The 13,474-nt window shown below is 45.1% G+C and overlaps 1 protein-coding gene across 1 annotated transcript in view; it reads right to left on the minus strand.

Moving 5' to 3' along the window:
- The window catches only part of IL17REL (interleukin 17 receptor E like), a 174,934-nt gene that overhangs the window by 16,736 nt on the left and 144,724 nt on the right, over positions 1-13,474 (minus strand). The window contains exon 16 of the mRNA XM_077473408.1: positions 12,164-12,277. Coding sequence (XP_077329534.1) covers positions 12,164-12,277 — 114 coding nt within the window. The remainder of the gene's footprint in view (positions 1-12,163; positions 12,278-13,474) is intronic.

A 13,474-nucleotide genomic window follows, 5' to 3' on the forward strand; every position in this document is an offset into this window, starting at 1 on the left:
GCTGTATCACAAAACAGGTAATCCTAGGTACATTTTTTCTAACACACCACAGGTAATCAGACACACCCATTACATATTTTAATGTAGATTAAAAAACAAACTGATTGGGAAAAAAATATGAGTTAAAATGTAATTTATAATCATCACAATGCTATTCTAATCACTAGTAGGAAGCTCAGCTGTACAGTGAAATATAGAAGCACGGGCTACCGATCTTTGTTATGGCTCTAGTAATTTTTATTGAAATCCATTAGTAGAGTAGTCGAGGAGCTAAAAGAAAACATTTCAAAACAAATTACACTATAAAGTAATTTTTATCATGTAGACAGCCCCAACATGCCTAGGTGTAAATTGCAATTGTAGCATCCTTGTCCTAAACAGGGCTGCTAGTAAATTTAGTTGTGCTGGGTGGTATTCAGTCTGGCTAATTTGTAGTCTTTGATCAAATGGGTCTTTCTAAACTTGGGTTTGACTGTGATTTCTCCCTTTTGTCAATAGGTGGCACTGTTGCCTTTGGCATTAGTATAATGAATTACAGTGAATTCAGGTTATGAGCGAGTATACTTCTCTCAGCCTATCAGCAGGAGTTTCTTTGGCCACTGAAAATGCTGGGTAAAGGTATTAAAGCGGTAGTAAACCCGCTAATGTTTTTTTTTTTCTCCCACCTGCAAAGGAAAAAAGGCATAATGATCTAGTATGCACCGCATACTAGCTCATTATGAAATACTTACCTTAGAACGAGGCCACGCCGAGGGAGCTGACATGCTCCCTCTGCGTTTCTTCCGGGTATCGCGGCTCCGACGCTGTGAGTGGCTATCGTCACTCCCGCACATGCGCGCGGGAGATTTCATCCCGGCCGAGTCCGGCCACTGCCGGACTTTCAGCCAAGAATCCCCTTGTGCGCATGCGCCGCTGCAGTCAGCGGCGCATACGGAGGGGAATACCTGTACGGTTTAGGAGATATTTTTTTTTACCTACAGGTAAGCCTTATTATGGGCTTTCCTGTAGGTAAAAGTAAAAAAAAATGAGTATACAACCACTTTAATTCAAAGGAGTTCAGATGATCTGGGTTCTTTCCACCCAGGCCGCAGCCTGGGTGGGTGGGTGTGTGTGGAGCAGCGGCAGAGGTGTAGGCCTGAAGCCTGAGGCCTAACAACGTGTAAAGGAGCTCAGCCCAAGGGGAGCCTGATTGTTGCTGGGTGGCATGGGAGTTGCCAGAGGGTCAACCACTCTTGTTGCCGAAGGCAGATGTAAAGGGATGGAGTTCTGAATGAGTGCCAGCCGGGGAATGTAAAGTGGCTGGGAAAGCTTCAGGAGAGAACTCATCCAAAGAGGTACAGCAGATCAGAGGCGGCTCTTTAATTAGGCAAATTAGGCGATTGCCTTAGGCCTCGCCCACAGGAAGGGCCTCGCCATCGAGCGATTGCCTAATTTGTCTCTGAGGTGTTGTGCTGCACTGTCTGCTGCTGTGTGGAGTGTCTCTCAAACGGCGGGGTGAGCGAGCGGCGGGCGCGCTGCACACAGCTGCAGACAGAGTGAGCTCCGCGGCGGTGGATGAGGGGGGTGATAAGAGTATGTCCGACTGTCTAATATGCATGGCTTAGGCTGCCTGTGTGTCCAATAGCAGCAGCGCTGTCCTCCGAGTCCTAGCCCTTCCTTCCCCTAACGGCGGCCCCATTGCATGCCGGGAATTGTAGTTCTCCCACAGAGCACAGGCACATAGACTTTAACATGGCCGTCTGGTGCCTGTGCTCTGCAGAGACTACAACTCCCAGATTGCACTGCAGGGCAGAGCTAGAACATCATGTGTTGCTTCTCCAACTGAGTCCTGCTGCCTTTACCAATTTGTCACCAAGGCGAGGAGCAGGATCATCAGGTACAGTTTATATATAGGTTTTTCATATATATATATATATATATATATATATATATGAAAAACCTAACAACAATGCACCCCCACCAAATCTAAGAGTCCAAAGGCCATATTAACTCTGCATTGACAAGACAGTTTTATTTTCACACATTCTAAAAATAACTTTTCATCTGCTTTACTGAGGATGCTTTACAGTGGCTGTGTTTGATGGCATGGTGGCTGCAATTGATGGCACAGTGGCTGGGTTTAATGGCACAGTGGCTGCAATTATTGAGCACAGTGGCTGCGTTTGATGGCACAGTGGCTGCATTTGATGGGCACGGTGGCTGTGTTTGATGGCACAGTGGCTGCGTTTGATGGCACAGTGGCTGAGTTTGATGGGCACAGTGGCTGCGTTTGATGGCACAGTGGCTGCGTTTGATGGGCACAGTGGCTGCGTTTGCTGGCACAGTGGCTGCATTTGATGGCGCAGTGACTGCATTTGATGGGCACAGTGGCTGAGTTTGATGGCACGGTGGCTGCAATTGATGGCACAGTGGCTGCATTTGATGGGCACAGTGGCTGAGTTTGATGACACGGTGGCTGCATTTGATGGGCACGGTGGCTGTGTTTGATGGCACAGTGGCTGCAATTGATGGGCACAGTGGCTGCGTTTGATGGCACAGTGGCGGCGTTTGATGGCACAGTGGCTGCGTTTGATGGCGCAATGACTGCATTTGATGGGTACAGTGGCTGAGTTTGATGGCACGGTGGCTGCAATTGATGGGCACAGTGGCTGAGTTTGATGGCACGGTGGCTGCAATTGATGGGCACAGTGGCTGAGTTTGATGGCACGGTGGCTGCAATTGATGGGCACGGTGGCTGCAATTGATGGGCACAGTGGCTGCATTTGATGGGCACGGTGGCTGTGTTTGATGGCACAGTGGCTGCGTTTGATGGCACAGTGGCTGCATTTGATGGCACAGTGGCTGCGTTTGATGGGCACAGTGGCTACGTTTGATGGCGCAGTGACTGCATTTGATGGGCACAGTGGCTGAGTTTGATGGCACGGTGGCTGCAATTGATGGCGCAGTGGCTGCATTTGATGGGCACGGTGGCTGCATTTGATGGGCACAGTGGCTGAGTTTGATGGCACAGTGGCTGCAATTGATGGGCACAGTGGCTGTGTTTGATGGCACGGTGGCTGCTTTTGTTGGCACGGTGGCTGCGTTTGATGTCGCAGTGGCTGCGTTTGATGGGCACAGTGGCTGCGTTTGATGGGCACAGTGGCTGCGTTTGATGGCACAGTGGCTGTGTTTGATGGCGCAGTGGCTGCAATTGATGGGCACAGTGGCTGCGTTTGAGGGCACAGTGGCTGCGTTTGAGGGCACAGTGGCTGCGTTTGAGGGCACAGTGGCTGCATTTGATGGCACAGTGGCTGCATTTGATGGCGCAGTGGCTGCATTTGATGGGCACAGTGGCTGAGTTTGATGGCATGGTGGTTGCAATTGATGGTGCAGTGGCTGCATTTGATGGGCACAGTGGCTGAGTTTGATGGCACAGTGGCTGCAATTGATGGGCACAGTGGCTGTGTTTGATGGCACGGTGGCTGCTTTTGTTGGCACGGTGGCTGCGTTTGATGTCGCAGTGGCTGCGTTTGATGGGCACAGTGGCTGCGTTTGATGGCACAGTGGATGCGTTTGATGGCACAGTGGCTGTGTTTGATGGCGCAGTGGCTGCATTTGATGGGCACAGTGGCTGCAATTGATGAGCACAGTGGCTGCGTTTGAGGGCACAGTCGCTGCGTTTGAGGGCACAGTGGCTGCGTTTGAGGGCACAGTGGCTGCGTTTGATGGCACAGTGGTTGCGTTTGATGGCACAGTGGCTGCGTTTGATGGCGCAGTGGCTGCATTTGATGGGCACAGTGGCTGAGTTTGATGGGCACAGTGGCTGAGTTTGATGGGCACAGTGGCTGCAATTGATGGGCACAGTGGCTGCGTTTTGGCACAGTGGCTGCGTTTGAGGGCACAGTGGCTGCGTTTGATGACACAGTGGCTGTGTTTGATGACACAGTGGCTGCGATTACTGGCACGGTGGCTGCTTTTGATGGCACAGTGGCTCCTGTATCATTGTCCGCCCACAGTCTCTGACCATTTCCTGTATCATTATCTGCGCACAGTATCTGACCATCTCCTGCATCTTTGTGGCATGATTGTCTGTCAGCACCCTGTCAGTGGCTCCAACTTTTCATACCGTGTTAGCCAGGTAAGAGTTTGCTTGTTATTACCATAATAAAACCGTCTCCTGTATCATTGTCTCTGCAAGTCTCTGACCGTCTCCTGTATCCTTGTCCACACACAGTCTCTGACCGTCTCCTGTATCCTTGTCCACACACAGTCTCTGACCGTCTCCTGTATCATTGTCCACACACAGTCTCTGACCGTCTCCTGTATCATTGTCCACACACAGTCTCTGGCCATCTCCTTATTCATTGTCCACACACAGTCTCTGACCATCTCCTGATTCATTGTCCACACACAGTCTCTGACCATCTCCTGATTCATTGTCCACACACAGTCTCTGACCATCTCCTGTATAATTTTCCGCAGTCTATGACCATCTCCTGCATGATTGTCTGTCAGCACCCTGTCAGTGGCTCCAACGTTTGATACCATGTTAGCCAGGTAAGAGTTTGCTTGTCATTACCATAATAAAACCATCTCCTGTATCATTGTCCACAGTCTCTGACCCTTGCCTGTATCATTGTCTGCACAGTCTCTGACCGTCTCCTGTATAATTGTCTGCATAGACTCTGACCATCTCCTGTATCATTGTCCACACACAGTCTCTGACCATCTCCTGTATCATTGTCCACACACAGTCTCTGACCATCTCCTGTATTATTGCCCGTACACAGTCTCTGACCATCTCTTGTATCATGGATGTGAGGTCGGTGACTGTCCTTTAGCTGGATTGGACTGTCTCTTAGCTGGGCTGTCTCTTATCTGGGACTGTCCCTTAGCTGGATTGGATGGGTCGGACTATGTCTATCAGCTGGGTTGGACTATGACTATATCCCTCAGCTGGGACTGCTCCTTAGCTGGATTGGACTTGTTGCATTAAACAGGTTATGTTTTAGAATATGTTGTAAAATTACTTTTTTTTTTGTTTTATACTTTGTTGACAAATTAATTTCACATTTATGAGACAGCACAAAGGATAATGAGTAGGCAGCTGCACAATTTGATCTATATCTGTGTGCGTGTAACATATATACCCACCCACCCTATGTTTAATGATATTTGATTAAAGAATAATTGGCTAGAGAAATTTATAGAAACGGTGAATTCATAGTTCATAGGAATTAAGTTAATATATGCATTCATACAGTTAATTTTTATCATTTTTATAATATTTTTCCCATTATGGGCGTGAGTGGGGCCTCATGTCTAAGTTTTGCCTAAGGCCTCAGAAAGTCTAGAGCCGCCTCTGCAGCAGATAGCTGTTAGAAAAGCTTGAGAAATCCAGTGGGTAGCTCTGAGCTAACCTTGAAGAAGTACAGCGGGTAGCTGTGAGAAAAGCTTGAGGAATCCAGCAGGTAGCTGTGAGCTAAGCTTGAAGAAGTACAGCGTGTAGCTGTGAGTAAAGCTTGAGGAATCCAGCAGGTTGCTGTGAGCTAAGCTTGAAGAAGTACAGAGGGTAGCTGTGAGTAAAGCTTGAGAAATCCAGTAGGTAGTTGTGAGCTAAGCTTGAAGTACAGAGGGTAGCTGTGAGTAAAGCTTAAGGAATCCACTAGGTAGTTCTGAGCTAAGCTTGAAGTACAGAGGGTAGCTGTGAGTAAAGCTTGAGGAATCCAGTAGGTAGCTGTGAGCTAAGCTTGAAGAAGTACAGAGGGTAGCTGTGAGTAAAGCTTGAGGAATCCAGTAGGTAGCTGTGAGCTAAGCTTGAAGAAGTACAGAGGGTAGCTGTGAGTAAAGCTTGAGGAATCCAGTAGGTAGCTGTGAGCTAAGCTTGAAGAAGTACAGAGGGTAGCTGTGGTTGTGTTGAGCTTGCCGCTATAGGAGACAACATTTGCTATGAAATACAGATTGCTACATTCAGCTTAAAGTTCATTTTTCTGTATTGCTGTCTGCCTAGTTCTATTTTTGTCTAAGGTCTAAGGAGTCTGCCTATTTGCTATTATATTTGCCTAGGGGTGTACTGTGCCCTACCCCTGTCTCCCACAGTTCCTGTTAAGAGAAATAAAACTCTTTTTGTTCATTTTTAAAAGTGACTGGCGCACATCCTTCCACCTTGCCTAGTAACCTGCACTCTGAAGAGGAATATCAGCTCTCCCTGACTCTGGGGTCACCACCAGGCCTCTGCAGGTCATGGAGAGCGCTACACAATAAAGAAAGTGGAGGTGTTATAACAGCTAAGCAAATGCTTCTATTCATTTTCAGTGAACAGTGAAAATTATTAGTTCCATAAACAAGGTTTGTTATAAATGGAGATATTTTTTATATAATTAAGCATTCATTTAAATGTTTTCCCCAGTTGCTCACATAAGGAGTGTTTCAAATGTGAAGTATATCTAGTACCATCTACAGTATACATACAGTAGCTGTGTCCTAGGTTTTTTATGGCTTGTACTTGCAGTCCCTGAGATCAGGGCCATCTTTAAGGCAGGGCAAAATGGGCAGCTGCCCTGGGCCCTGTCATTGTTTTGGGGCCCAAAGCAGCTGCCTCATACTTGCCAACTATCCCAGTTTAAATTCCCTTGTTCCTTGAAGTTTTAGTCCTGTGCTGTGTCCCAATATCTCAGTATTAAGTGCTGGTACTAATGCTGCCCAGCTCTGCCCTATTGCTGTGTACAGATGACTCACCTGCAGATCCTGCATTTACATGTAAATAACCAGCATTCATATGTAAATAGCGGCGGCATTACTGAGTAAATAGCCGCGGCCAGCGACATTGATATGTAAATAAAGGCGGCATTCATATGTATATCATGCTCCCCTGCTGTGAGAAGATGATGTACTGTATCTCTAGCAACCAATTAACAAGCAGACATCATTTGCTGTAACCTCTAGCAACTAATCAGTGAGCCATAATGTGTACTGTAACCTCTAGCAACCAGTCAGTAAGCAGTAATGATATGCTGCAACCGCTGGCAACCAATCGCAATTGCTGCCTGATCTAATACAGTAAAGTGATTTTAAGTCTAGCTGCTATTTATTGTATGTCTCAGAGCAGGTGGAGAGTGAAATTGCATGCCCCCAAGAACATTTTTGCCTAGGGTCCAATAAATATTAAAGCTGGCCCTGCCTGAGATATAAGTAAAACCCATACTGTATCTGGAAATTTTACAGCATAATCCAATGCATCTTTCCACAAATTAAAAGGTGATGTGAACCTATTATGTGCCTGTACTTAACAAAGTAACAGGTTTGTTTTACTGGGGGACATTTAAGCAGGTTGTCATTGCCTTTCCAGCACCTTAGCCAATCTGATCTATGGCCAAAGCCATCTCCTTTTCCTGCACCTTAGCCAAACTGATCTATGGCCAAGGCCATCTACCTTTCCTGTACCCTAGCCAACCTGATCTATGGCCAAAGCCATTTGCCTATCCTGTACCCTAGCCAACCTGATCTATGGCCAAAGCCATCTCCTTTTCCTGCACCTTAGCCAAACTGATCTATGGCCAAGGCCATCTACTTTTCCTGTACCCTAGCCAACCTGATCTATGGCCAAAGCCATTTGCCTATCCTGTACCCTAGCCAACCTGATCTATGGCCAAAGCCATCTGCCTATCCTGTACCCTAGCCAACCTGATCTATGGCCAAAGCCATCTACCTTTCCAGCACCCTAGCCAACCGGACCTATGGCCAAAGTCATCTGAGACCCCTGAGTTTTGAACTGCTGAGCTCACAAGGCTAAACACACTTCCCCAGCTCACCTGACACAGTGCTCCTAACCCCCCTGAACCACCCGCCTGAACAAGAGCTGAGGTACTGCCATCTAATGTGATCCATTCAAGTGATTGGGGTCATGCCCTTCAGCTGCCTACAATGCACTTGGTGTGGCTATGTGGTATTTTGATAGGTAAAACAGGAAGTGAGTCAATGACATATCATATCCTCATACCCTGTGAAATGCCCTGTTAAAGAAAGAATTTACAATGAATTGTTAAATTTTGAATCTGTTATTTTGTTGGATAGTGGCAAAGTACAGATTCACTAGAAGCTGTAGCGCACCTATGCCAAATCCAGTAGAAGCTCACTGATTAGTTATGTTTGGTGTTTGGATGTTCTCTTTAACCACTTGACCACTGGGCACTTAAACACCCTTAATAACCAGACCAATTTTCAGCTTTTGGTGCTCTCACATTTTGAATGACAATTACTCAGTCATGCAACACTGTACCTATATGAAATTTTTGTCCTTTTTTTCACACAAATAGAGCTTTCTTTTGGTGGTATTTAATCACCTCTCAGTTTTTTATTTTTTGTGCTATAAAAGAAAAAAGACCGAAAATTCTGCGAAAAAAATAATTTTTCTTCGTTTCTGTTATAAAATTTAGCAGATTAGTAATTTTTTCTTCATAAATTTTGGCCAAAATTTATACTACTACATATCTTTGGTAAAAATAAGTACAAATTGGTGGATATTATTTGGTCTTTGTGAAAGTTATAGAGTCCACAAGCTATGGTGCCAATATCTGAAAATTGATCACACCTGAAGGACTGACGGCCTATTTCAATTCTTGAGACCCTAACATGCCAGAAAAGTACAGATACCCCCCAAATGACCCCTTTTTGGAAAGAAAACATTCCAATGTATTTAGTAAGAGGCATGATGAGTTTTTTGAAGTTGTCATTTTTTCCCACAATTCTTTGCAAAATCAAGATTTTTTTTCCTTTTTTTTTTTTCCCACAAAATTGTCATATTATCAGGTTATTTCTCACACACAGCATATGCATACCACAAATTACACCCCAAAACACATTCTGCTATTACTCCCGAGTACTGCGATACCACATGTGTGAGACTTTTACACAGTGTGGCCACATACAGAGGCCCAACATGCAGGGAGCGCCATCAGGCGTTCTGGAGCACCCAGGACAATTCTGACATTTCTCTCCTACATGTAAAAATCATCATTTATTTGCTAGAAAATTACAGAGAACCCCAAAACATTATATATTTTTTTTAGCAAAGACCCTGGAGAATACAATGGTGGTCGTTGCAAATTTTTATCTCACACGGTATTTGCGCAGCAATTTTTCGAACGCGTTTTTTTGGGGGGAAAAAACAGTTTTGTGCTTAAAAAAAACAAAAAAAAACAGTAAAGTTAGCCCATTTTTTGCATAAAGTGAAAGATGAAGTTATGCTTAGTAAATAGATATCAAACATGTCACTCTTCAAAATTGCACATGCCCGTGGAATGGCGCCAAACGTCGCTACTTAAAAAATCCCCATAGGCGATGCTTTAAATTTTTTTTACTGGTTACATGTTTTGAGTTGCAGAGGAGGTCTAGGGCTAGAATTATTGCTCTTGCTCTAATGTTCGCGGCGATACCTCACATGTGTGGTTTGAACACCGTTTTCATATGTGGGCGGGGCTTACGTATGCGTTCGCTTCTGCATGCGAGCACATGGGGACAGGGGCACTTTAAATTTTTTTTTTTTTTATTGTTCATTTTACTTTATTTATTTTAGTTTGACATTTTTTTCCCCAAAAATAAATTTTTGATCACTTTTATTTCTATTACAAGGAATGTAAACATCCCTTGTAATAGGAATATGGGGTGACAGGTCCTCTTTACAGTGAAATCTGGGGGTCAATATGACCCCACATCTCACCTCTAGGCTGGGAAGCCTGAAATAAAAAAAATAAAAAAAAAGACTGCAGAGTATTGGGGGGTACTGCAGAGTAATGGCAGGGTACTGCAGAGTAATGGCAAGGTACTGCAGAGTAATGGCAGGGTACTGCAGAGTATTGGGGGGTACTGCAGAGTAATGGCAGGGTACTGCAGAGTATTGGGGGGTACTGCAGAGTAATGGCAGGGTACTGCAGAGTATTGGGGGGTACTGCAGAGTCATGGCAGGGTACTGCAGAGTAATGGCGGGGTACTGCAGAGTAATGGGGGAGTAATGAAGAGTAATGGGGAGTAATGAAGAGTAATGGCGGGTACTGCAGAGTAATGGTGGGTACTGCATAGTAATGGCGGGTACTGCATAGTAATGGCGGGTACTGCAGAGTATTGGGGGGTACTGCAGAGTATTGGGGGTACTGCAGAGTAATGGCAGGGTACTGCAGAGTAATGGGGGGTACTGCAGAGTAATGGCAGGGTACTGCAAAGTAATGGCAGGGTACTGCAGAGTATTGCAGGGTATTGCAGAGTATTGGCAGGGAATTGAGGGGTTAAATTCGGTGAGCAGCGATGTGGGCACTGCAGATGCAGCCCACATCGCTGCTGACACCGATCTCTTTCCCCTCCGCTGTACCGATCGGTATAGAGAGGGGGAGGGAGGAACTGGCGTCATAACATGACGCCGGTTTGTTTACAAGTGATCACTCCGTCATTTGACGGAGCGATCACGTGGTAAACGTTCGCGACGAGCGGCCTTTTGCCGTGATCCGTGATGCGCCGAGTCCACTGGAACCGGCGGTCACGGATGATCTCGTGTGCACGCCCCAGGGGGCGCGCGAGAGCAGAATTCTGGGAGGCCGTTAATTAACGGCCTCTCAGAGTTAAACAACCGCCCTGAAGCCGTTAATCGGCAATGGGCGGTTGTTAAGTGGTTAAAGGGATTTGTAAAGCTTGGTTTTTTTTTTTTTTTAATAAATGTCACCCGCTGTCTTAGCCACGCAAGCTATTGGCTACTAGCCTGAACGTAGTCCCGTCGTAATGAAATACCGTCATCACGTTATGTACAATCGGATTTTCCGACAACTTGGTCCGACCGTGTGTACTCAACAGTTTCGGACAAAATCCGTCGGACAAAATCCAATGGATTTGGTTGTCAGAATGTCCGACCGTGTGTACAAGGGCTTACTGTTTTCAAACTATAGTTTGACTTTGTGGCTATTTGCCAGCATTTACACTGAACTATTCAGATGTTGTGCGTTAATGCTTTTAGATACATTTGCTGACTGTTATCCTTGCACTGAGCTAGGAATTGTTTTATTTATTTAGTAAACGATCTATTAAGGCTACACTTAGATCGTTGTTTTCTTTGTTTATGCTGGTGGTTCCCTATTGCCGGATTGGTGCCACTGGATTTACACGTCAATCTCACCCCATGTGCAGTACAAGTGTATTTGACCACCAGAATATACAGTGGTTCATCGGATCTCATGGTTCCATGCTGTTGGAGGGATTTATCTGACTATATCCTGTCCATCCACATCCAATCTGTGGATTGATGCTGCTGGTCCATTCATCACCCTATGTGTGGTAATAAGCCTATCTGATCATTTGATTACTCAGTGGTCCATCAGATTATCTGTATCAGATATAAGTACCTTATACTGACGGTGGAAGGATTTGTCACTTTGAATATTGTATATCAGTTGAAGATCTCTTTCATGACGTGGTGGCTTCATCTCTCTTTTTCTGCACAACATCTTATTGTATATTGTATGGACTCATTTTGCGCTGCACCATTTTTTATATTTCTTGCTATATTCAGAGGTGTTGTGATTTTCTTCTTTTAGGTGTCCAGCTTGCAATCATTTGTTGTTTATGCATGTGCACTGATTGTCTTTCTTCTTCAATAACAAACATGTCATACTTACCTCCACTGTGCAGGTCGTTTTGCACAGAGTGTCCCCGAACATCCTCTTCTGGGGTCCCTCAGTGGCGCTCCTGGCTCCTCCCCGCATTGAGTGTCCATGTTGGAGAAACTCTCTCCTACAATGGACACCCATGTGGGCGCGCTCCCGAGTCCTGCATCTGTCCATTCACAGAATGCAGGACTCGATCCCACCCCCCAGTGCCACGTCATTGGATTTGATTGACAGCAGCGGGAGCCTATGGCACAATCAGGACACAAGACACCAGTTAGAGATTGTGTGCTTGTTCCTGGCAGGCGAAGGATCGGGATCAAGTAAGTAAAACGGGGGGTGGGGGGGGGGGCTGCAGCACCACAGGAGGTTTTTCACCTTAATGCATTCTATGCATTAAGGTGAAAAACCATGAGGGTTTACAACCCCTTTAAGGTTACAGCGTATACCTACATCAATATTTGCAATAAACCTTTGTAGTAACAAAAGAGGTATTGTCCACGTTGTGGTCTATATTTGTAATATGTTCAAAAAAATACCTTTAAATATTTTATATCCAATATAGGTAAAGATAGCCGCAGATAGAACCTGGACAGCTGTAACTATGATCATCTGCAAAAAGTTGTCTTCTTTGGACCCAGGGTCTTGTGAAACTGTTTGAAGGGAAATAGAGACATTCATTATTTGTTCTCTTCACATACCTTACAGAATTCTTGCAAAATGCAGGTCATACTTAAAATATAGCACAGCCTTTTTTACATCATCAAGGAATATAACTTCAGGGAATTTAGGTGTAGTGTTTGTTTTAGCTAAATGGCACATTTTTTACACATAATAATAAGATTTAGTCATGTTGACATGTGCCCAGTTGACTAACGTGAAATGCGAATTTTAATGACAATATAGAAATAAGTTGTTGAAGTCATTAAAGAAACTTAACAACTTAAAGCGAAGCTCCACCCAAAAGTGGAAGCTCCACTTGTCTGCTTTCTCCCTCCAACCACATTTGGCACTTTTTGGGGGGAGTGGGTTCCTAGTTCTGACAGGTACTTCCGATTCAGTTTGCCGTGGTGTACTGACCCAGAAGTTCAGCCCCCTTCCTTCCCCCACAGCCACCTGGGACACTTTACCGGTCCCAGATGACTGCGGTCCATTCACAAAGTAAAGGGCGTTTTGTGCATGCGCAGTAAGAAACTGGCCATGGAGCTTCACTGTCGGTTTCCCTTAGTTAAGATGGCAGCGCCAGCACTAGATAGGCGATTAAAGAATCAGTCCGGGTGAGGACACCTGGACAGGTAAGTGCCCTTATATTAAAAGTCTGCAGCTACAGTATTTGTAGCTGCTGACTTTTATTTTTTTGGGGGGAGAAACTCCTCTCTAACAATTGTAAGATAAAGCACAGGAAAATTGTGGCATAATCCCCTCCCTCCTTGCATGTCAAAGCCCTCTTGTTTTGTGGGAGTGTCTAATTTCTGTCTGTGCTGGCCCGTCATGGCTTTTTGATGTATACACAAGGGTGGCTTTTACAGTTAAACAACATGCATAAAATACATCAAATACAGAATACATTTTTTTTTGTTTACAAACTTTTATTTGAAGAAAAATTGTCCGATAGAGCCTACACACGATCAGATTTTCTGACAATATAATCCGATTGGACCTTTTCCATCTGAATTTCCAACCGTGTGTACAGGGCATTACATAGAGGTTTACAAAAAACAGAACAAAATAATGTCGTTCGTTTAAGCAATGAATTGCAGCACAAGGCAGCACACATTCACACATCACACCAGCGCACACGTGTTATGCACACAATAAAGCACACTGCTTAAACAAGCCTATAGAGGCAT

This window comes from Lithobates pipiens, unplaced genomic scaffold (assembly GCF_037356315.1).
Source record: "Lithobates pipiens isolate NorthernLeopardFrog02 unplaced genomic scaffold, aLitPip1_a1.2 Scaffold_8, whole genome shotgun sequence".
Taxonomy (NCBI): Eukaryota; Metazoa; Chordata; class Amphibia; order Anura; family Ranidae; genus Lithobates; species Lithobates pipiens.